General features: G+C 36.2%; 2 protein-coding genes across 3 annotated transcripts in view; both read right to left on the reverse strand.

The window, feature by feature from the left end:
• Positions 1 to 2,503: 2,503 nt before the first annotated feature.
• The window catches only part of LOC134819774 (regulator of MON1-CCZ1 complex-like), a 90,552-nt gene continuing 68,829 nt past the window's right edge, over positions 2,504 to 24,226 (reverse strand). The window contains exons 1-9 of one of the 2 annotated variants that reach the window (XM_063829914.1): positions 7,682 to 7,866; positions 6,741 to 6,873; positions 6,408 to 6,527; positions 5,934 to 6,115; positions 5,367 to 5,549; positions 4,648 to 4,855; positions 4,072 to 4,206; positions 3,420 to 3,640; positions 2,504 to 3,198 (exon numbers count right to left, since the gene is read on the reverse strand). In XM_063829914.1, the coding sequence (XP_063685984.1) occupies positions 2,623 to 3,198; positions 3,420 to 3,640; positions 4,072 to 4,206; positions 4,648 to 4,855; positions 5,367 to 5,549; positions 5,934 to 6,115; positions 6,408 to 6,527; positions 6,741 to 6,873; positions 7,682 to 7,822 (1,899 nt within the window). In that variant the 5' untranslated portion in view covers positions 7,823 to 7,866 and the 3' untranslated portion in view covers positions 2,504 to 2,622. Of the gene's footprint in view, positions 3,199 to 3,419; positions 3,641 to 4,071; positions 4,207 to 4,647; positions 4,856 to 5,366; positions 5,550 to 5,933; positions 6,116 to 6,407; positions 6,528 to 6,740; positions 6,874 to 7,681; positions 7,867 to 24,226 lie in introns of those variants that run through there. The other variant, XM_063829915.1, reaches the window with a different exon arrangement.
• Positions 8,244 to 13,019, reverse strand: LOC134819776 (pyruvate dehydrogenase E1 component subunit beta, mitochondrial-like). The gene is made up of 8 exons (XM_063829917.1): positions 12,748 to 13,019; positions 12,600 to 12,635; positions 12,346 to 12,453; positions 11,127 to 11,234; positions 10,291 to 10,471; positions 10,098 to 10,189; positions 9,651 to 9,792; positions 8,244 to 9,008 (listed from the first exon to the last, which is right to left on the reverse strand). The coding sequence occupies exons 1-8, from the start codon at positions 12,997 to 12,999 to the stop codon at positions 8,863 to 8,865; spliced, it is 1,065 nt and encodes a 354-aa protein (XP_063685987.1). The 5' UTR covers positions 13,000 to 13,019; the 3' UTR covers positions 8,244 to 8,862.

Below are 24,226 nucleotides of genomic sequence, written 5' to 3' on the forward strand. Positions count from 1 at the left end.
CTGAAATAATATCTTTAAAGTTTGAATAATAGCATGGTATACTTTGAAAGTGTAAACAGTCTTATCAAACAACGTTCAATATCATCTAAATCAATAAATATTTCACATTTCACAGTGTTTTAGTTTTTACTGTCTCGCAAACAAGTTGGAAAAATTTAGCAATTTATCTAACACAAATATTCCAAATCAAAATAAATCTCAGTACTGTAGTTAAAACATTTATTGTAGACCAATCTCTTGAAAATCATCGATACAAGGCCCGAATTCCGAAAAAAACATACTCAACAAGATAGAAACATAAAAATCAAACCCGAATAGCCAAAAAAAACTCCAATGTCACAACCGCACTGTAAAGAATTTTTCTGGAAAATAAAACCGTAAAACTTGGGAACTGACGGAGATGGTAAAAGCCCCATAAAAAAGACGCGAAGCTGCACAATGATACAAGTGTTGAGCGACCCATAAAGAACAACCCAGACAGAGCTACCCAAACTTTGACAGACAACTTTAAAACAAATTTTACTAACGTCATTTTTACCAATCACCAGTGAAACCAGGAACTTATCTTAGAAGCAACAAACGTGATGGGAAACGGGGGAGCATCCAACCAATGCAAATTCCTCCCATTCCGGGGATGTTTTGCTGAGAGAGAGAGAGAGAGAGAGAGCAAGATAAATAAATAGGATTCCGAACATTACTAGGTCATCCTATAGTGTAACAGGCTGTGTGGATGATACGGGTTACAGTAGTGACAACACTAGGATAACTACATCGCGGAGTTAAAATAGTTGTAACATTACCACCACACGGTTTGTTTGTAAGTTGTCTGTCTGTAGCCACTACACTAAACTATGCAGCATATTTCTCATTCCTTTCTGAATATTCTGCTGTTAAACTGTTAAAACACGAACCATTTGGCGACAGGTGCTTCGTATAAAGTGACGTATGCAAATTAGTGCAAGCCCTTGAAGTGGGTGAGCACAGGTTTGCGAAGAACCGAGGTGTAGTTTAGTGCTGCAGTTGCTGTTGACAAAATTAATGTTATATCTTATATATCCTGTTTAATTACTGTCGGTGGAGATGGTGAACCAGTCAGAGTATAACTTAAAAGCTAAAATATTATTTAAAAGTTATCTAGACTTGAACACGTGATAATAACAACGTTACAATCATCACTACCAATAAGTAAGCAGTATGAAATTCTACAAGATATCTGAAACTAGAACCGTCAAGTAAAATTAGAAATCAATCTGCAGAACACATCAAAGAACGCTGAAGCTAAAGAATTTGTAACTAGAGAATTTGTAACTAGAGAATTTGTAACTGCAACTCTCTCTCTCTAGCTCTCTCTCTCTCTCTCTCTCTCTCTCTCTAGGTCTTGTCAAAGAGAGAGAGATGAGTGCCCTAAGTCAGTTGAGGTAACTCGTAACACGACACTTGTATTATTTCGTAAACTTGCTGTTGAGTATTAGAGTTTATAGTGACACGCTAGCGGCTACTGTAGCTAGGTTATGTGATATAACCTAGCTACAGCAGCCGCTGTTTTTATCTAGGGTTTATCCTCAGCACTATTGGACTTGACGAGTTATTTTAATAATAACGTTCAAATATTATGTAAAATGTAACATTAAACTAAGATAATACTTCCATGATGAATAATCAGAGCGACGATGTTAAAATGTATATAACTTATATTGTGAAACCGGAAGCAAAATACGCAGTATCGTGCCAGGAACCAAGAAAATGGAGCCAGATTTAATGCGGAATATTAATGGAAAGACTGAAGTTTCCAAACTGTGTGTAGTATTATGTGGGTAGATAAGAACACTTTTCACCCGACACACGCCATTTCTTGGAAACAGGAAGGTTGTCTAGTTTTTAGGAAACCAAAGTACAATGTAAAATCCGGATTGGAGTATTGTTTATGAGTCGCATGGTTGCAATGTATTCTTGTGTAAATTTGTATTGATCCCGTTTGATGCGACAAGGAAAAATGCTCTTATCAGATCATGAATACGATGTTGTAACATTGAACCGTTGAGTAAATTCCTTTGTCTGATAAGAGAATTTTTCCTTGTCGCATCAAACGGGATCAATACAAATTTACACAAGAATACAAAGTACAATGTTCGTTATTATGGAGCCGACTGACGGAGTGCGTAATCATTGATTTGAAGGGTAATAATGTCCACGTTTAACAGCGCTTAGCCACGTTTAACAGCACTCAATACAACTGTGCTGCACGTTTTATTAGTCGAAAGTACCAGTAACACCCGGAGTACAAGCATTGTGCACTGCTGAGACATTATAGGTGGGGTTATAACAAAACAAAACCATGTTTCCCCTGTAACTGGTGACTCTCTTCAAACCAAGCTCATCCCGTTGAGGATAATGCCAGGTATTGTTGAATGAAAATAGTAGTAAATGTTAATATGTACGGGGGGAGGAGGGGAAGGAGGAGGGGAAGGGGGGGGGTAAACCTGGATAATAGTGGAGATGTTCTGTGATCACTTTCTACAGAACAATAATCATCACTTGTACGGTCTTATTTTCAAAAGATTTAATAAAAAAATAAAAATAAATCCCGCGTAATTAAGCCAGCTAATCTAGGCGGGAAATGCTCTACAACTCATTAAAAAGTGATTTATAAAGAGCAACAAATTCATCCACCCCGTCCTCCGGTAAAAACTCGGCGCTCTTCCGGAGTCGCTCATTGCGCGTGGAAAAGAACTTGTAGGTAGAATAAAACAGCACATTATCCCCACTATCTGCCGCAGACTGGAGGAACTTAGCGCAGTCCAACGTATCCTCCTTATTCTGCGCGCACGCGTACTGTATAGCTGCCGTCACATCGTTCTTCTGCAGCAGTGCCTCCACAATACCGCTCGTATCATTCAGCCGCTTTAACATGTCAATACCGAGCAGGAATGCAGGCTCATACGTCTTGTCAAGAGAGAGGAGGAGGCAGGCAAGAGGTGCGGAGTCACCCAGAACCTGGAACTGAACGAGCTGGTGTAGTTTGAAGAGTTGGTTACACCGGATCAGGATCTGGATTATTATCTCGTAGTAGTAGTAGCTGATGCGGAGCTTGTGGAGACGGAGAGAGCGGATGTATTCTACTATAACGGAGATCTTGTAGCTGGGGGACAGCTCTTCTTTGGTGAGGAGGGGGCTGAACACTTCTTCTAACATCTCGTCCTGTCGGGTGGGGCAGGTTAGGTAGTGTTTTGGGGTTCATGAGAGTCAGGAGGTATTTCTAGATATTATGTTATTGGAGACGTTTGCTATTGGAACTGTGAAAAGAGAGAACAAACTAATTATTAAAGGCACTTTAAATAACGCGTTAATGTTTTAAACAGCTGAAATGTTGAAATTACCACAAAACATCCAGCGCACAACACTACGAAGTTCAACAGTACCTGATTGATAAGTACATCGTCAATAACACTGTTCAAGATATCGAATATATCTCCCAGCACACTCAACGGGGTGCTCTGAGTCAAGATAAGAGAGCGCAGAGTGCTGAATATAGTGTTCTTGTAGTTCCGACGGTGGAGCAGCAGTTTTATCAACGAGGGTTTACTGCACACCATGTGCATTGATAGCTTGGAGACGGACAGTTTCAGTTCCCATAGCAACCCTGAAGAGGGGAGGTGGTTAAGTGTTGTATCAGGTATTATCCTGGGTCGGGTATGATGTGTTGGGTTTAACTGTCGCGCATTTAGCGTCGACATGTTCAGCGTGGGATACTTTGTTGTTATCCCTCTCTAGGTTCGTATTGTTATTTACTAATGACTAAATGACTATTATTATGTATTATATAGTGGTGACTAATAAAATGTCAGTTTGGAAAATTTGTCAGCTCAAAACGTGGTGTTCTTTAAAGTTTGTGTGACGTAATAACGCAATAAATAGTTTTATTTTTTCGAGGAGAAGTTGCTCAGTTGCTGTACAATAGTAATTCCAACAACAAGTAATCATGACATGCGGCACTATGTATTACAATGCTAACCATTGTATTGAGGGATTCTGTCACACAACGTGACACAAACCAACTAATTTCTGTTTTACCTTGTTTAGCGTCAATGATGATTCCAGGCTGAAATACCACCCAAGTGGAGGAATATAGCTCACAAGGTTTCTCCTCGTGGGTAAACTGACTTATACTCATTGGCTGCAGAATAGGGCGGAATGTCACTACCTGACCTGGTGAGCGGAGAACCGTTAGTTAATTACAAATCTAAGTTGTTTCTACGTTACATTTTTTTTAAAGTCAAATTTATTCTTATCCTCAGTTTTGAGGTTAAATATAATTCTCACCCTCAGTTTTGGGGTTAAATATAATTCTCACCCTCAGTTTTGAGGTTAAATATAATTCTCACCCTCAGTTTTGAGGTTAAATATAATTCTCACCCTCAGTTTTGAGGTTAAAGTCAGGAATCTAATTCTCACCCTCAGTTTTGAGGTTAAAGTTAGGAATCTAATTCTCACCCTCAGTTTTGAGATTAAAGTTAGGAATCTAATTCTCACCCTCAGTTTTGAGGTTAAAGTTAGGAATCCAATTCTCACCCTCAGTTTTGAGGTTTAAGTCAGGAATCTAATTCTCACCCTCAGTTTTGAGATTAAAGTTAGGAATCTAATTCTCACCCTCAGTTTTGAGGTTAAAGTTAGGAATCTTTAAAGCAGGAGTCCTGGTAGTAGAGAGAGGCAGAACATTATTACTCTCGTTAGAGGTGGGACTCCAGCACACATCAAACAACATGCTAGATTTAGAGTTCTGATGGTGGACTACTATCATGTTGTCAACACAGTTCAGGGCGAATCTTCCTGTGATACCTAGCTGCAGGGTAGCCACCTGGGGTGTAGTATTGTTGAACTATTAGAAGCAGAGATTTATGTTATACCTGTTGTTCAGTCGGGTGAAAAGAGCTACAACAAAATGGGTTCTAAATTAAGAGTTGGTAAAAATACCAGAAAAACACTAAAATTATAATCAATATTTTCTGTCAAACAAAACAAATATGTTTAATGATTAAAGAATGATCCGAAGGTGAATTTGTACATATAATATTACACATTAATTTAATGATAAGAAATCAAAACTTGGTCTCCTAGTACAAGGACAGCGGGTACATACCACTCTCAATAAACAATGTCATTAACAAGGTTTCTTATCAGTAAAAGAAGAACTACAAGTCAAATACACTTCCTTTTAAAATTACCATCATCACGTCAACCAATGTTGTTAGATCAAATTTATCACAGGATTACATAATGTTAACCTACTAGACGTGGATTGTTTTAATATTCTTTTTTAACTAACAAAAGCAATTACCGTTAAATTAATTTACTAGAAAAAAACTGACCTTATTGACGATTTGTTCGGTAGCCAAGACGTACAGACAAATCTCCGTGGTCTTGTAACTCTCCTGGCCGAGCTGAGGACTCTTGGTTATAGCTAGGAACAGCTTACCGTGCAGAGTTATAATGGACACTTGCCTTTCTAGGAGTTGGGAACGCTGGTTGGGTCCGGCTGGGGGTAGTTCAACCTGATATAATGGTTTGTTAGTTATAATTAGTTTAGTCATTTAATTCATTTGATGATTAGGTAGTTCATTGATTTAATTATGGTTAGGATAATCCAGATAGTATAGCTGCTGTTCATTGGAAAGTGTTTGTGTGATATTCTATATAATGGAATCCACGTTAACATTTACTAGAGTAAATATGATCGAATCAAATACCCCTACTCGAAACTCGAAAGTCGTAACTCGACAGAACAGCACATTCTCACGAGTCCCTCTCACATTTTTATTACCGCAATATTACTCTCCCCCACAAACCTATTACCTAACACACATGTACGGACGTGGAATTTGGGAGTGGTGATGACACCCCCCCCCCCCCCCCCGGCCCCCTTACTTATAGCTAACCTGGAACTTGGGCAGTCTGTGAATATTACTGGTGCCATGTTGTGGAGTCTTGAAGTAGAAAGGGTGGAGAATGTTACCACACAGAGTAGAGGACACCACCAGAACACAGAACTGGGGCGAGTACACGAACCAGTTAACGTTTATTGAGTACGATTTGATGTGACGAACTTTGCCTTGTTTTGCTGAAATGGTCAGGTTGGGGTTTGATTATTTAAAATTGTTGTTTTATTTATATAATCTGTATTACAAGGTAAGCGGTTGTGAGCTTTTTAACTACAGCTTTGTTCAGGTCTTAAAGCACAATCAATATTTGCTGAAACCCTGGGAAAACGAAGTCTTGCCTCAGACATCAGGTCATAACCGCAAGAGCAACAACAGTAATTATAGGGAAGTGCATCAGGATTACCACAGCAGTGCGCACTTACAGTGCATAGTGTACAGTGCATAGTGTACAGTGCACATTGCACAACTTACCATTAATCTGATAAAACTCAATAGCCTGATGATTGATGAAGACTATCTCGTTCTGGCAGGTCCAGTTAAATCCTATTATATTCCCTGACCCTCTTCTGCAACACTGACTGAACTCCGTATCTGGATAATATCTTGTAACATATTATTTAACATATAACATATTATTAATATTCAACATATTATTTAACATGACGTGTGAAGCTGTGAAATAAAAAGTATAGAATTGGGGACCATCGTCATTTTCACTGTTTCTCTAAATTTGGCATTACTTACAAAAAACCCACAACACGTTTTTTTAAATGTCACATTTATCAAACTATACAAAACACTCACTTTCCTGGATGTTAAGGAAGTCTACAGACTGGTTGCTCCTCTGCACGGCTAATATCCGGTGGTCTATAGAGTACTTGATACTGATGATGTTCACTGCGTTATCTATCGTCAGTGTGTGTTCGGTGTGATCCTTCTGTGGGGGTACAAAGTGTTGGTTAGGTAAGTAAATTCAAACCCCCGTGCTACGCGGTAGTTTTACAGTTTATCAATATTGAATATTATATAATCAAGAGTTTTTATTCACGTCGCAAGCATAATTTGTCAATATTAAAAAGTGCCGCGAATTTTGTGGTTCGTTTTTAGACTGATAATTAAGGAAAAAAAGTGCGCACCGCGGTGGAGAAAATGCAAGGTTTTTCAAGTCGAAATCACGTGACTTACTGCGTTGTAGATAGTAACGAGGTCACGTGACTTACCGCGTTGTAGATAGTAACGAGGTCACGTGACTTACCGCGTTATAGTTAGTAACGAGGTCACGTGACTTACCGCGTTATAGATAGTAAAGAAATTACGTGACTTACCGCGTTGTAGATAGTAACGAGGTCACGTGACTTACCGCGTTGTAGATAGTAACGAGGTCACGTGACTTACCGCATTGTAGATTGTAACGAGGTCACATGACTTACTGCGTTGTAGATAGTAACGAGGTCACGTGACTTACCGCATTGTAGATTGTAACGAGGTCACATGACTTACCGCGTTATAGTTAGTAACGAGGTCACGTGACTTACCGCGTTATAGATAGTAAAGAAATTACGTGACTTACCGCGTTGTAGATAGTAACGAGGTCACGTGACTTACCGCGTTGTAGATAGTAACGAGGTCACGTGACTTACCGCATTGTAGATTGTAACGAGGTCACATGACTTACTGCGTTGTAGATAGTAACGAGGTCACGTGACTTACCGCGTTGTAGATAGTAACGAGGTCACATGACTTACCGCATTATAGATAGTAACGAGGTCTCCCGACATGGCGAATATCTCCTGGTTAGTCTCATCGTAGAACACAGGAGTAGTCCGGGTTACCGGGGGAAACTTTACTGGGTTATCTGAGAGGTAGAGCAGCCCGCTCCCCGACATCACCTGATGTCACGTGGGTTTCTGATGACGTCACGTGGGATCCTGATGACGTCACGTGGGTTCCTGATGACGTCACGTGGGTTTCTGATCACGTCACGTGGGTTTCTGATCAGGTCACGTGGGTTTCTGATCACGTCACGTGGGGTTTTTTGAGGATGTAACGTGGAGGTTTTTGAGGATTTCACGTAACGTTAAAACGTCACCGGTTCAAGTCACGGCCGGAGACATTTTGGCTTTTCTGCATGATAGAAATTATAATAGGACTTGCCAATTAATATCAGTGTTAAAAATGTTCAAATCTCAGAACAGGATTGAACGAAAGTTGAGAGATTGAATGTTTATTTAGTGATCAACTATGAGTTAACACAATTCAATTTACCCGACGAATGTTTATAAGTACTCGTAAATGATAACTGACAACTTGAGACGGTAACTTTCATCAAATGGAATGAAAAGTGGTAAATAAAATTCAGATGGAATGTTTGGCTATAAGTACTACATCAAATTCGGAGGAAATAAATAGCTAGAAAATCCAATTATCAATAAGTTAGACATCATTTAGCTTAATTTAAATTAAATCATAGAATAATAGCAAGGTAAAAGCTCATCACAGCTTTGAAAGGAGTTCAAATGGTGCCAGCGATCCTCAAAATATAGCTATATTGCTGGCTTTGTTATAAAAACAGGCTTCGTTATCAAAAACAGGCTTCGTTATCAAAACAGGCTTCATTTCCTCTACAATTACTTCATTATGTTCAAAATAGAAGTTTAATCATACCGATTGAAATTTTGTACAAATGCTAAAATATCTGAAAACTTTATAAACTCAAATACCAAGTAGAGTCCTCAAGGACCTTAACATAAAACTAATTTCTTTAGTTAGCTAGTTAGTATGGGACCTGGTCACAGGTATTTTTCTAACTAACGATCCCGAAAAAATAAATTAATTTTCCCATCGAGTATTTCCGAATAGTTTTCAAGTATCCGAACTGTTCTTAATAACTTTAAATTAATTAGATTTATCCAGCTCTCTTATTAGCTTAGATACCGAGAACTTTCTTTACAGAGTTGACAACATTGGACTCTTTAGGGAAAGTAAGTTCCTCGAGTGATTTAGCGTAAGGGACCGGTATATCCGCTCCAGTACACCGTAATGGGCCTGAATCCAGATAGTTGAACGCTGGTCCTGAACAGATAATTACTAATTAATTAATTAATTAATAATAATTTTTTATTAATTAATTGATCAGTTGATTATCTGAATTCAGATAGTTGAACGGTGGTCCTGGACAGATAATTACTAATTAATTAATTAATTAATAATAAGTTCATTATTAATTAATTGATCAGTTGATTATCTGAAATCTGAATTCAGATAGTTGGACGCTGGTCCTGAACAGATAATTGTTAATTAATTTATTGATTAATTAGTTGCAATATTGATTAATTGATTATCTGATTATCTGATTATCTGAATTCAGATAGTTGAACGCTTGTACTGTCATTAAGATGAGGATTAAGTTTCAGTCAGAAGAAATATATATTTTTCTATTTTTAAGGTCCGAGAACTTAAAAATGTTCTCTTTTTGAGGGCTTTTTATCATATTAGGATACTTTAAATAATGTTGTTATGCTAAGTATTCACTAAAATCTTGCTACTAAAATCACGTACTTTAGGCAACATTATCTCCATCATTGACTGGTACTTCAGTCTTGTGGATTTGACAAAACAGTCATTAAAACGACAAAATAATAGACTTTTTAAGACGGACCTAAATATATCGGACCCGCTGGATTTTGTCGTTTAAAATATAAATTAAGTACGTACCCTCAATAATTCCTGCTATAATCTCACTACCCACACCACCAAAAGGCCAGCCGTACTCCACTGTGACCAAGTTGTTAGTCTTCATAACACTCTGGGTTACTGTATTCATATCCAGGGGGCGGATTGAGCGCAGGTTTACTACCTGAACAGGAGAGAGATTAGTTTAGAATCACTTTTACATTGGTTATTGTTTAAGTTGTGTTAGCTTGTTAGTTAATTGTTCTTCAGAAAATGTATTCTAATCTTCCAAGCTAATATAAATTGTTATTTATATTTTACGATGTTCATGCTAACTACCAAAAACCGAGTTTTATCACACCCTAAGAGTATAAAAGAGTATGATGCTACTCATATCGAATATCAACATTCAACATACATATTATTACTTAAAAGTTTACAAAAGTGAAATACAATCCATCACATATAATTTTGCAGGATTCAAAATACCTCACACTCGACTCCCATGCCAGCCAGCTCCTCAGCAGCCGTTAGAGCCGTTTGAACACCGATTGAGTGAGCCACTATTGTACAATGTGTTCCTGGGAGATAGAACACGTCATGTTACATATTTCATAATTACCTCTAATTATGATCACATAATTATGACGCAACGTTTATTGTTTCCTAATCGAATCATTACCTTCTCGCTCAATCTTAGCCTTGCCCAGAGGGATCTGAAAGTTAGGATCCATAGCCTCGTCGCTCATATCAAATGTGGTACCATACATAATCTCATTCTCCAAGCAGACAGAGGGGTTAGGGTCCATGATGCAGGCTTTGAGGAGACCTTTAGCGTCCTCAGCGGAGTACGGGGACACTACCTGCCGGGGAGGGGTTAAAAGTGAGGGGGCAGAGGGTGGGAGCAGAGGCAGAGAATGAGGCAGAAGGGGGCGGAGGGAGGGGACAGAGCCCAGAGGGGGGAGCAGGGGAAGAGAATGAGGCAGAAGGGGGCGGAGGGAGGGGATAGAGCACAGAGGGGGAGCAGGTAGTTTAAGCTGTTTATTGTCCACTATTATTATGTATTTTACAAAACTGGTCATTCTTGTTAATCAAGTAAATTTACTATACTTTTCAGAAATCTGCCAGGGAGGGAGGGGTTAAAGTGGGGGCAACTTTAACACGTGACCAAATCACAACAAGAGTTTGTTACCAGCATCACGGACAAAGGATAGGACAAAGAAGACACTCTCTGCCACACTCATAGAGCCTGGCAAACTCTAATCACAGGTTAGTCTGGCAGTGGCTCACACTCTGTTGATATCTCTTTAATGAGACTTGATTTGAGGCCTCTCAACTTCCCTAGTTGAGTGTGTCCCACAACCAAGCACATTGCCTAGAAGTCCTTCATTGGACATAAGTGGCGTGTAGCTCTATAAACCAAAACCAAAACCAAAATAACCAGTACCACTAATTACAAAATCTCTAAATTAATGGTCTGATTAGTAAAGCTGTAAACTATAATTAAATAGCACTTACCTTGAGTCCAGGTACACTCCCATACCACGATGCAAAACACTGGGAATGTTGGGCTCCCACCCCAGATGCAGGTCCGTTAGGTCCTCTGAAAGTTATCGGGCACTTCATCTGGGAGGAGGGGGTTAGTGTGTGATCACCTGACCAAGTCACGTGATCATTTTTCATATATTTTGTATTACAAACTCATGTTACAATAGATCGCGGCAAAAATGACAGTTGGGCTAAACGTAACAAACGAAAATCAAGGCTAAAAATACCCCACTTTTTATAAGGCATCAAGGCATGGTTGTTACCCGACAGCCAATATTTCAGCCGTGAGCTATAAACCCTACAGATGTTACCAATACGAGCCATGTAAATGTGGACTGTGACCACTTCAGAATATCATCATATATTATTATGAAATTATCCTCATAATATATCACGAAATAATGATCGACTTTTAAAATTATAACGCAGCTGAAAGTGTAACTCTACACTGTCCCCTTTACATATTATTATTAAAGTCAGCAAACCGCGCTACTAACAATCAGAATCTACAGATATCCAACACACACACACACACGTATACACTATAAAGAGTTATGAAGGAGCACCTACATTTTGTCAAAGAATATGTATTTTAAAAAGTGCTCAATCTTGAGTATTTCCTGTAGTTATAATGCAATGTACACCTCTGTGTGTGTAACATGATATGGTGTAACATGTTATTGTGTGTAGTACAGGTTTGTTACTATCCTGGTGTTATGTTAACAATAATGCAGTGTATTACATAATATTATTATTATTACGCGAGTGATTGTTGGCAGAGTGCCAACTAACCACTTAGGACTTGTCAACATTTTTAAAATAACATTGGTTATTTAAGAGTTCAGCACCAAACCTATTAAAATAACGGTAGCTACATTACTATATATATATATACAGAGGAGGACAGTTAGAATATATGCATAATTGCATACGGCACTGCAGTTATCATATTATACATAACATACCATATTAAATACATATAATAGCATACCATGGTCCATGCATAGTAATGAAACATAATATGCAACAAAACAGCTAGTTCAGATTTACAGTGAAATACACATTCTTGTAACATTTAAAGTATAAAGTTGACAATCTCTACCACAAATTAAAATGCAGTTTACAGTCTCAACCATATCATTATAATAATATAACAAAACTTAAATTGTGTTCATTAACTCCAACTAACCACTCCGGCGGACATGTAATGGGATTTAGCTGCAGAGTTAACGATGTGGTCAATAGCTTGGAGGGCAAAGTTGAACGTCATGAACTCACAGATAGGTCTCAAGCCGTTCTGAAACAGGCAACTGTATTGAATATCAATATTAATTGTTAAATAAAATATAGACTGGACTGGGGGAAGCTTGAAACTAAATATATACATTTAATAATGCCCTATACTAAATGTTGTAATTGATGTAGAATGATTTGTTAGCTTACCAGGCCTGCGCCGACAGCAAATCCAGCAAAACCCATCTGAAATGGAAGTCTAGTTGATAATAAGTTAGGAATAAAAAAGGTCAAAGAATATGAAATTAACTTTTACCACCATTTATCTGGCATCTACAATTCAGTAGATTACACAAACCTCTGTGATGGGCATGTCAATAACTCTCTTATCTCCATGCTTCCTCCACAAGCCACGCGTCACTTTGTACGCGCCATCATACTGAGCCACCTCTTCACCCATCACAAAAGCAGTCTCATCCTGCGTGATTGCTTCGTCCATGGCCATGTTAAGCGCATCTCTGACAGCTAGCTTTTGTACGAGTAGAGGCTGGGATGTGCTGATGCATCTGGAACCTACTGTCCCCAAGGACCTGGATATCCTTGATAGCATGCCTAGGTTAACTTCTGTGTTATTCTGTTATTCGGTTATTTTTATTATTCTGTTATTTTCGTATTATATATGTCACATTAATTTACTGAGTATTTATTAGCTTGGCCTGGGTTGGAATTTTCTAAGAGACTCCTCTTTGAGTTCGAGTTAGCAAATATTGATTTAACCAAATCGAATCATAATATGATTACAATAGCAGTAACCTTTGCCATCACTGTTGTTGCATCATGTGCAATTGGCATTTAATCTATGTCTAAGATTTAAATTTATAAGACTCAATCTGAATATTTTAGATGATATAAATTATACAAAATATAATTAAACAACCGAAATGACTGCACAATATAGTAAAGTTAGCTCTAATGTTGCTTATCTTATTGAATATTGATAATGGTTTTAAAGTAATATCTAATCATGCCGTATAATATTAGCAAAAGGTTTCAGTTTGCTCAATAAATCAGTCATACTAATTGCAGCTTCGCCGCTTCTCCCAAATCCAGTAAGAAGAAAAAGAAAGCATTTCACTCGTGCTCTTGATATTAATATGTAGAGTCGGGAAAAATCGTCTCTATCCAAATGCAAATTACTCTCGCTGTCCATGTACATTTCGTGTAAAGCAAAAACAACTGGCCACTCATTTGAGTAATTATTGCGAAAGTAATGAAGGCGTTTTGACCCAAAAATGTCCCGTATATCAATTGTCTTTAGACTGTGTAATATCCCTATGTCTTTGTTCTGATCAAGAATATTTGCGTTACATATTCGATCTATTTCTTTATAGACAACTTCAGAGATACCATCAGATTCTTTAAAGACATGAATGTCAATTAGAGGGCCATGGATAAAATGACCACATTCATTTGGTGGTAAGACATCAGTCAAATCAGAATTGTTTATAAATTTTAATTCATTCACACTATAATACCCTCTTACAAAGTCTCTTATTACCGATAATACGGCAGATAATTCGAAAGTATTCCTCATATTTTTGGTGAGATTCACCCACTTGCACTGCTCTTGATCTATTTTGATTTCTTCAAGTATACATAATATATGATTAATGGGTGGATAGAGAGAATATGAATATAATGAACAAACCTGCACAATATCACAGGCCACCCAGACCGTGTTTGCAAGAGATAACTGTATCAGTGTGCTGGTTAACATTGGAATATCAAAATTTTCATATCTTTCAATACCAAAATAAGACTGGTAGTCGTCAATGAACAAAGAGCAATGTTGTTGGCAGCCAACTATTTTAATAAGCCACACTTTTCTATACATTTGAATTGATGCATCATCTAATACAATAACAGCAACTTGATAAGACTGGTGACACCTGTATATAATGTCACATAAAGCAGAAGCCGCATATTGTTCATCTCGACCCTTCCAATACCAGGAGTCAGGAAATATCATCTTATACTTGATCTTAGCACTCTCAAGAAGACTCAAGTTCTGATTACAGTAGTTGTTGCAATTATCAACAAAATGGAATAATGCAATTTTATGCTTGTCGTTTGATAGGGCCAACTTTAATATCTTCCCCATAATGACAACTGATTTCCCTGTTCCTGCTGGGCCATTAATCCATAAGAACTGTTTTTCCGAGTTAAGAGCACTGAGCTGTTCCACAGTCAAGTTCTTGAGTCCAAAATGTTCTTTAATCATTGGAGGGGTCTCCGATGCAACACCAGGATTGGGATCTCGATTTTTGCTAATGAACGTAAAATCACCACCTTTGAGATATTTGTCTATGTTTGTTATTGTCTGTCCCATGCTACATTTCAGTTTATCACACTTGTTCTTTTCTGTGCACCATAATGCCAATAAAATATATGTATCTCTCAGAGGACTTTGAGTAGTCTCACCAGGTACACTGATGTGATCCATCCACCATTTGGGAAAATCATTAAGTTCCTCTTTAAATATTACTGTGGAAACCAGATCCTTTTCAACAAACAACTTAGGGAGCTTTGCCTTACTCAAATTAGGACATGCTGTATAACAATGAACAACCACATCTTTGTTAATGCCTTTTATCAGATCAAGAGTCCTCAGTCTCTGCTCAAAAGAATTATGTAAGATTGTTGTCAAAGCACTAAGCTGGTCAGCTGCTACGTCGAGATGATCTTCAACAGTTATATTCTTGACTTCTATGATTGTTATATAATTGCTTCCAATTATTAAAAAATCACACTCCTCCTCCGGCTCCTTATTCCTTATTCTACAAATTTCACCAATTTTCTTCTTTGATTTATGGTTATCAACAAATATCTGGTAATCTCCATGATTGTATACCATACCATGAATCACGATGACGTTGTCATCCAACCTTTCCAATACCCTGTACACTGTTACTTCAGCAGTGTAGTCCTCTTGCCTATGTTTGCTTCTCTTATTGCTATCGCTCAAATCTGTTCCCTCTGGATACTTGTCAATGTAAGGTGATGAGGGAGCTGGTGGGATCATTAGTGGACGCCCACATTTAAAGTCTAACTCTAGACTTTGATACACTTCCTTACCTTCCTTTTCTAACTGATCAATCCTTTTCTCTCCTGAAATAGAGGAAGCATATTACCAATGTGTTATTTATGAAATATATCTATATCTTAATTTGAAGTTTCTTTCTGTATGTACAGCAGCCCCCATGCAAATTAGAAAGTTACATAGTTACACAGTGGAAACACATATATATGTACAACAACAACAACATGCATGCACAGTACATTATCCAACATTTTCACAGGATTGTGATATCAGTTTTGTTTTTACGACGTTGTGTTCAATGCAAGCTACATTTTGATGGGCTGTGTCTTCGGTTGTGATGGATATTTTTGGATGTGATACAAAATTATTATTTAAGAATGCTATTGGCTTCCTCCCTGTGAAATAGGGCTCAACAAACAAAATGTGAGCCAAAAACTCTGATTAACTGCAAACCCTGATTTACCATAACTTCTCCAACTCTTCTCTCTGCAAGTTTTGTAATCTGTAAGGTCTCTAGTCTTTCACGTCAAGGAAATGTTCAAATACAATCAACAAGGCATGTGAACCATTTCTGGCCATTTTCCAGTTTGACGGTAGTAGCCCAATTCCCATGACAAGCAGGTGGAGACCACAACTATAAGAACTGAACACAATACTCTAAGTCGGGTCTTACTATAGTTTTATAAACATTTCTCATAACGTTAATTTCTCTTACAATGAGATTCCTTATAACCCATGCAATCATATAATCATAAAAAATTTAATTAGATATCCAGGCAACTCACCAGGCGTTTTTTTCCTTTTGCCAGAAGTTGAATTGCTCATTGTGCAGTGGGAATCAGAGGACAAAGTAAGTTACATTTTACTACATCAGGCTTCAGGAAATTCCATTTAACTTCATTTCTAAGAAGATTAGCTTTGAGGTTTCATAGATTTGTTAACATACATTATTTGTTAATACCGCTAAATAGGGAGAATTGTTATCAATAATACCAAGTCAAACTCTGTGGGATAAAGGGTTGTAATAAAATAGATTTATAACAAGGTTAGATAACTCTCTAGTTATAACTCTCAGATGTTCTTGGTCGATCAGTGATATGAGTGTGTATGATTATTACGCTGAGTGATCGATTTTGGGCGCTTTTTAACCATTTGTTGTAATGTTTTTAGATACTAAATATCTAAATTTATAAAATTTTTTATCGGAATGAATTAATTGATATTTAATAATTTATTCGGTAGGTTTATCTGGTATTGATATTGATTATATTGATATTGTTATTATTGAACGAAGCTAACTCTAGACATAGTTAATACTACTTCTTTTAAGAAAGGGACTTGGAGTATAAACGACCAAGTTTGCATAAATTTCTATCCACCCGTACCCAAGAACTCAGGAGGCAAAGGTGGGTGCGTAAACTTTTGGTCTGCACTCTCCGATCCTGTATCACCCTGGATTCTTCTCGACGTATCTTTGTAAAAGGTATATACCTTCTAGTCAATCTCTTGCTACTCCAAGTCCCCTAAGATATCTGATCTAAAGTTCGTGCTAGTTATATATATATGAAATATATTTTTGTCTGCTTTAATTGATACTAAATAAAATTGTTGTTTTCTTGAAATTGTTGTTTTCTTTAGTTTTTAGATGATTTATGTTATTTGCATGCTCATGTTATATAAAATATTCAAACAATATACACATAATATAGCAATGACCCTATATAAAAATTCTGTAAAAATGGTACAAATTTAAAAAACTGCTCATGTTATTCACATAACCATGTGTCTACGCGTACTGCGTGACGCGCTTGTTTCACAAGTAGAATATTATATTATTAATTTGCCGCCTTCGGCGGTCGCGCGCTACTGCAAGCGAGAGGGCTCTGGTTAGAGCAACTCATGTTATAATAGAGTTTGAAGCATTGTTGCGTTTTGGGGCTTTGTAATACTATGACTGCATTGCTTTGCATTTGAATTTCTGATGTTATTGATTTTCAGTGCTATGTAACCTGGCAGTAACGTTGAAAAGGACTTTGAGGGGGTCTGTAGTCCCCACCATAGTATGTTTGTGTTTCACTGATTTGTAAACTGAAGACGTAAATACAGTAGGTGAGGACATTATATTAGAATTTTTGGAATGTAATTATATTGCTTACAAATACAATTCAGTCACACTGTAGGCTCAATATTGTTAACAGTCATAATTTTGTGGGTCAAGTTTTTGTAGTTAAATCAGTAATGCATCATGTTTTAACTCCCAAACCATCTGATAAACCGAGTTTCGACCTCTTTGATTAATTAAAAAGAATTACTTTCAGTTACTGCCAAAACTTTCTTCTACAAATCCTCTACAATGATGCCGAACGCTTGAACTTGAAGATTGAGTTAATCTTCAAGATTTTGCTTCGATCAAAGAATTTAAGATGACAATTCCAGTTCATAATGTTACACTGTACACGGGATTTAGAAAGATAAACATTATATATTATAATCCGTTGTTTCAATATTGTGTTTTCTTTGTTAATCACTAACTGATCGATGATCTAATAAGGTTTTATTTTTAACTTAAACTGTGATCTGAGAGAAGCTTTATCAGTGTGCGTGCAGTACTGCGCCGTGACGTAATAGGACAAAAAGTACCTGGGCCTGCCACCAATGGTCAACAACAAAAGCGCGGCGTACTGCGCGCGACCAACTATTTCGCCCGTATAATATATGGAACAAACATTTTACGAGTATCATACCCGTTAAGGGGGTAGTTTCTGAAAATTCGGATGTCCGGGGATTTTGATTCAAGATGTTGGATGTTAATCCTTTGTATTGCAGCTGGGTGAATAGTGGTAAGTAGTGCATCGCGCTACAAGTCCCATTTATTTCAACTCTTTGACACATAATACTTTGTAAGTTTAGATCGACCTGTATTTTGAACGAGTACTTGAAAATGTACCTGTGCTAAAATAGTCCGACACTTAGAAAAAAAAAGGGGGGGACCCCCAACCCTTACCTGGGGAGTAGTGTAAGAGGATTTTTTCGAGCTCCGTTTACCCCTAAAATTGGGGCACATTTAGCTTTAGCACAGTTGACTAATCTGCCACATTTTAGCCAGAGGTTACAAGTTCGAATCCCAGTCGGAGTTGTTCTCCAATGTGATTATATTATTATGGTACACATTTTAACCTAGTTTAACCCATATTCAAGCAATCTAACCCTACATAATACATTCATCACACAGCAGAAGTCGTTAAATGTATAGTCATAGTGTACACGTTCACGTACAATTACATCAGTTGTCTATCAACAGCGTTAACATCTGACACGCGGCGACCTCTGTAAAGTGTGCTGATAAAGTGAGATAATGAATAATGTGCTTTCTAAATTTAACTAGAGTGTACCGCGTTTCAGGACAACACCTGCAACTTTGCTTACACTATCATTCAGCGTTCAGCTGTGTGTTGCGTAAATTTTGACTCTGCTTCAGCTTTAATTGTTATTATCTTTAACTTTAAGGTTAAGTTTTTAATTCTTTTACCGTAGTCGGTCACGTAACACTGACTGTTTGATATGAAATCTAATTTATAAAGAGCACTTTCAGAATGGTTACGCAGCTCAAGAATACTACGTCATTGTATAGCCATAAGCCTTGTACAGCATAGTTACAGTAACATCTGTGCAATGTATTTGACACAAATATCTTGTCAAGAACTGGTCTAGATATTTTCTACTTTCTAAAATTATATCATATAATGAATACTGAATGATAATTATAATGTATTATTTAAATAAGTTATAATGTAGACAAGGAAACACACGTTTAGATTTTTGAAGATAACTTAAACAAAACTATATTCAATAACTCTATATCATATATATTATATATGTCCAAATACTTATCAATAGTTAACAACGTTTTGGTTATAAAGTTCATGAATCTTCCTAACGATATTTTTGTTCTCGTTCATTAGTTTGTTGACATCAGATAGACTAGTAGTCGTGATAACTGCATCCAATAGAGCTCGCTCTTCCATACTTAATATTGTGGTGATATCTTGTCCACAGTCAACGAGAAGCTGCTCCAATGTCTCAAAAATTTCAGTTTTCATTATGTAAGAGAATAAAAAGTCGAAACATGTGTCTTCCTCTTTACATAATTTTCTTTGTAACAGGACGTCTAGAGTTTTGAGTAATTTCGACATCTTCACCTTTTTATCTATTTGCTTGATTACTACACCTTTTCGCTTGCCTTTGCGTTGTCGAACAATACTAGATTCTGTTTTTGACTCATCATCACCGCTTGTTTCCTCAGAGTTAGAACCGTCTTGATGAGATCTTTCAGATATTGTTGTATCAGTATCTGAATATGTGGCAGCAGGATAATCCATTTCAACATCAGACACATCCGAGTTAGCTTTTGACACGATAGAGCTTGTGTCTGACTGTACGTTCTCTCGATGAAACCGACTTTTGTGTGAGGACAGACTTCGCTTGTTAGCGAATTGTTTATCACAGAGCGGGCAAAACACTGACATCACTGATTGAAATGAACTGTTCCCGACAGTCTTCTCCTTATATAGGTGACTGCTCAAAAATTTACGCAAATATCGCTTAATTTTACTCAAATGTTATTCAATGCTTCAATACTCAATGTTGTTAATTTTTTGGTCCTATATTATTCGATGTTGTCCGAATGTTGCTTAGTGTTGCTTAATGACCAATGTTGATTAATGTTGTTCGATGTTGTTAGATGTTTCTCAATATTGTTCATTTGGTCGTATATTATTCAATGTTGCTCAAATGTTGTTCAAATGTTGCTAAAATGCTGCTTAAATGCTGCTTAAATGTTGCTTAAATGTTGCTTAAATGTTTCCTAATATTGTTAAATGTTGCCTAAATGTTGTTAAACATTGCTGAATATTGCTGAGTGTTGTTCAAATGATGCCCAAATGTTGCTTAGTGTTGCTTAATGACCAATGTTGATTAATGTTGTTCGATGTTGCTAGATGTTTCTCAATATTGTTCATTTGGTCGTATATTATTCAATGTTGCTCAAATGTTGTTCAAATGTTGCTAAAACGCTGCTTAAATGCTGCTTAAATGTTGCTTAAATGTTGCTCAAATTAAATGTTGTTTCACTGTTGCTTAAATGTTGCTTAAATGTTTCCTAATATTGTTAAATGTTGCCTAAATGTTGTTAAACATTGTTGAATATTGCTGAGTGTTGTTCAAATGTTGCCCAAATGTTGCTTAGTGTTGCTTAATGACCAATGTTGATTAATGTTGTTTGATGTTGCTAGATGTTTCTCAATATTGTTCATTTGGTCGTATATAATTCGATGTTGCCCAAATGTTGCTAAGTGTTGCTTAATGACCAATATTGATTAATGTTGTTCGATGTTGCTAAATGTTTCTCAATATTGTTCGTATACTATTCAATGTTGCTCAAATGTTGTTCAAATGTTGCTAAAATGCTGCTTAAATGCTGCTTAAATGTTGCTTAAATGTTGCTCAAATTAAATGTTGTTTAAATGTTGCTTAAATGTTGCTTAAATGTTTCCTAATATTGTTAAATGTTGCCTAAATGTTGTTAAACATTGTTGAATATTGCTGAGTGTTGTTCAAATGTTGCCCAAATGTTGCTTAGTGTTGCTTAATGACCAATGTTGATTAATGTTGTTTGATGTTGCTAGATGTTTCTCAATATTGTTCATTTGGTCGTATATAATTCGATGTTGCCCAAATGTTGCTAAGTGTTGCTTAATGACCAATATTGATTAATGTTGTTCGATGTTGCTAAATGTTTCTCAATATTGTTCGTATACTATTCAATGTTGCTCAAATGTTGTTCAAATGTTGCTAAAATGCTGCTTAAATGCTGCTTAAATGTTGCTTAAATGTTGCTCAAATTAAATGTTGTTTAAATGTTGCTTAAATGTTGCTTAAATGTTTCCTAATATTGTTAAATGTTGCCTAAATGTTGTTAAACATTGCTGAATATTGCTGAGTGTTGTTCAAATGTTGCTTAGTGTTGCTTAATGACCAATGTTGATTAATGTTGTTCGATGTTGCTAGATGTTTCTCAATATTATTCATTTGGTCGTATATTATTCGATGTTGCCCAAATGTTGCTTAGTGTTGCTTAATGACCAATGTTGATTAATGTTGTTCGATGTTGCTAGATGTTTCTCAATATTGTTCATTTGGTCGTATATTATTCAATGTTGCTCAAATGTTGTTCAAATGTTGCTAAAATGCTGCTTAAATGCTGCTTAAATGTTGCTTAAATGTTGCTCAAATTAAATGTTGTTTCACTGTTGTTTAAATGTTGCTTAAATGTTTCCTAATATTGTTAAATGTTGCCTAAATGTTGTTAAACATTGCTGAATATTGCTGAGTGTTGTTCAAATGATGCCCAAATGTTGCTTCGTGTTGCTTAATGACCAATGTTAATTAATGTTGTTCGATGTTGCTAGATGTTTCTCAATATTGTTCATTTGGTCGTATATAATTCGATGTTGCCCAAATGTTGCTTAGTGTTGCTTAATGACCAATGTTGATTAATGTTGTTCGATGTTGCTAGATGTTTCTCAATATTGTTCATTTGGTCGTATATTATTCAATGTTGCTCAAATGTTGTTCAAATGTTGCTTAAATACTGCTTAAATGCTGCTTAAATGTTGCTTAAATGTTGCTTAAATGTTGCTCAAATTAAATGTTGTTTAAATGTTGCTTAAATGTTGCTTAAATGTTTCCTAATATTGTTAAATGTTGCTTAAATGTTGTTAAACATTGCTGAATATTGCTGAGTGTTGTTCAAATGTTGCTCAAATGTTAGTAATGCTGTCTAATGTTACCTAATATCGTTAAATATTGTCAAATGTTGTCGAATGTTGCTCAACGTTACTCACTGATGTATAATCTTGCCTAATGTTGTTCAATGGTGCTAAATAGTTCTCAAATATTTTACTTATTTATTAAACCTGATGAGCGACTATCAAAATATTCATAAGGGAAAAACGATTTATGAATAGTAGCACCATAGGCCCTCAAGAACTGATCCAGGGAAGTTCCCGCTGCCAAATAATTCGAATTTTTTTGGACTGCCTTATTTAACTTGAACGGTGACAAATTTTAAATTAATTTAAATTTATCACAGATCAGCAGCATTGAATAATATACGACCAAAAATGAATAATATTGATAAATATCTAGACCAGGCCTGACAAGAGCTTCAATTTGAGTCAAATACATTGCACAGCTGCTACCGTGACTATTCTGTACTACGTCTATGGTTATATTATACAATGACGTATTATTCTTGAGGCTGTAAAGTAAGTTCATGTCGTAACTTGAGTTCATGTCGTAACTTGAGTAGTCATCTATAATAGTGTTACTAAAAATAGATTGAAGCACTGAAAAATGGGTGTATTTGCGCTGGATAGAGTCAAAATTTTAGCCTTTTGAACAACACTCAGCAATATTCAGCAATGTTTAACAACATTTAAGCAACATTTAACAATATTAGGAAACATTTAAGCAACATTTAAGCAACATTTAAACAACATTTAATTTGAGCAACATTTAAGCAACATTTAAGCAACATTTAAGCAGCATTTAAGCAGCATTTAAGCAACATTTGAACAACATTTGAGCAACATTGAATAATATACGACCAAATGAACAATATTGAGAAACATCTAGCAACATCGAACAACATTAATCAACATTGGTCATTAAGCAACACTAAGCAACATTTGGGCAACATCGAATTATATACGACCAAATGAACAATATTGAGAAACATCTAGCAACATCGAACAACATTAATTAACATTGGTCATTAAGCAACACGAAGCAACATTTGGGCATCATTTGAACAACACTCAGCAATATTCAGCAATGTTTAACAACATTTAGGCAACATTTAACAATATTAGGAAACATTTAAGCAACATTTAAACAACAGTGAAACAACATTTAATTTGAGCAACATTTAAGCAACATTTAAGCAGCATTTAAGCAGCATTTTAGCAACATTTGAACAACATTTGAGCAACATTGAATAATATACGACCAAATGAACAATATTGAGAAACATCTAGCAACATCGAACAACATTAATCAACATTGGTCATTAAGCAACACTAAGCAACATTTGGGCAACATCGAATAATATACGACCAAATGAACAATATTGAGAAACATCTAGCAACATCGAACAACATTAATCAACATTGGTCATTAAGCAACACTAAGCAACATTTGGGCAACATTTGAACAACACTCAGCAATATTCAGCAATGTTTAACAACATTTAGGCAACATTTAACAATATTAGGAAACATTTAAGCAACATTTAAGCAACATTTAAACAACATTTAATTTGAGCAACATTTAAGCAACATTTAAGCAGCATTTAAGCAGCATTTTAGCAACATTTGAACAACATTTGAGCAACATTGAATAATATACGAACAATATTGAGAAACATTTAGCAACATCGAACAACATTAATCAACATTGGTCATTAAGCAACACTTAGCAACATTTGGGCAACATCGAATTATATACGACCAAATGAACAATATTGAGAAACATCTAGCAACATCGAACAACATTAATCAACATTGGTCATTAAGCAACACTAAGCAACATTTGGGAAACATTTGAACAACACTCAGCAATATTCAACAATGTTTAACAACATTTAGGCAACATTTAACAATATTAGGAAACATTTAAG

This window comes from Bolinopsis microptera, chromosome 8 (genome assembly GCF_026151205.1).
Source record: "Bolinopsis microptera isolate Bmic1 chromosome 8, MBARI_Bmic_1.0, whole genome shotgun sequence".
Taxonomy (NCBI): domain Eukaryota; kingdom Metazoa; phylum Ctenophora; class Tentaculata; order Lobata; family Bolinopsidae; genus Bolinopsis; species Bolinopsis microptera.

Bases quoted from the DNA above. Each gene is read 5' to 3' on its own strand.
- LOC134819776 (XM_063829917.1), bottom strand. From the start codon at position 12,999: ATGCTATCAAGGATATCCAGGTCCTTGGGGACAGTAGGTTCCAGATGC. The intron at 12,636-12,747 runs GTTTGTGTAATC...CTTCCATTTCAG, and splicing joins TTGACATGCCCATCACAGAG to ATGGGTTTTGCTGGATTTGC. The intron at 11,235-12,345 runs GTTAGTTGGAGT...CCCTCCTCCCAG, and splicing joins ATTACATGTCCGCCGGAGTG to ATGAAGTGCCCGATAACTTT.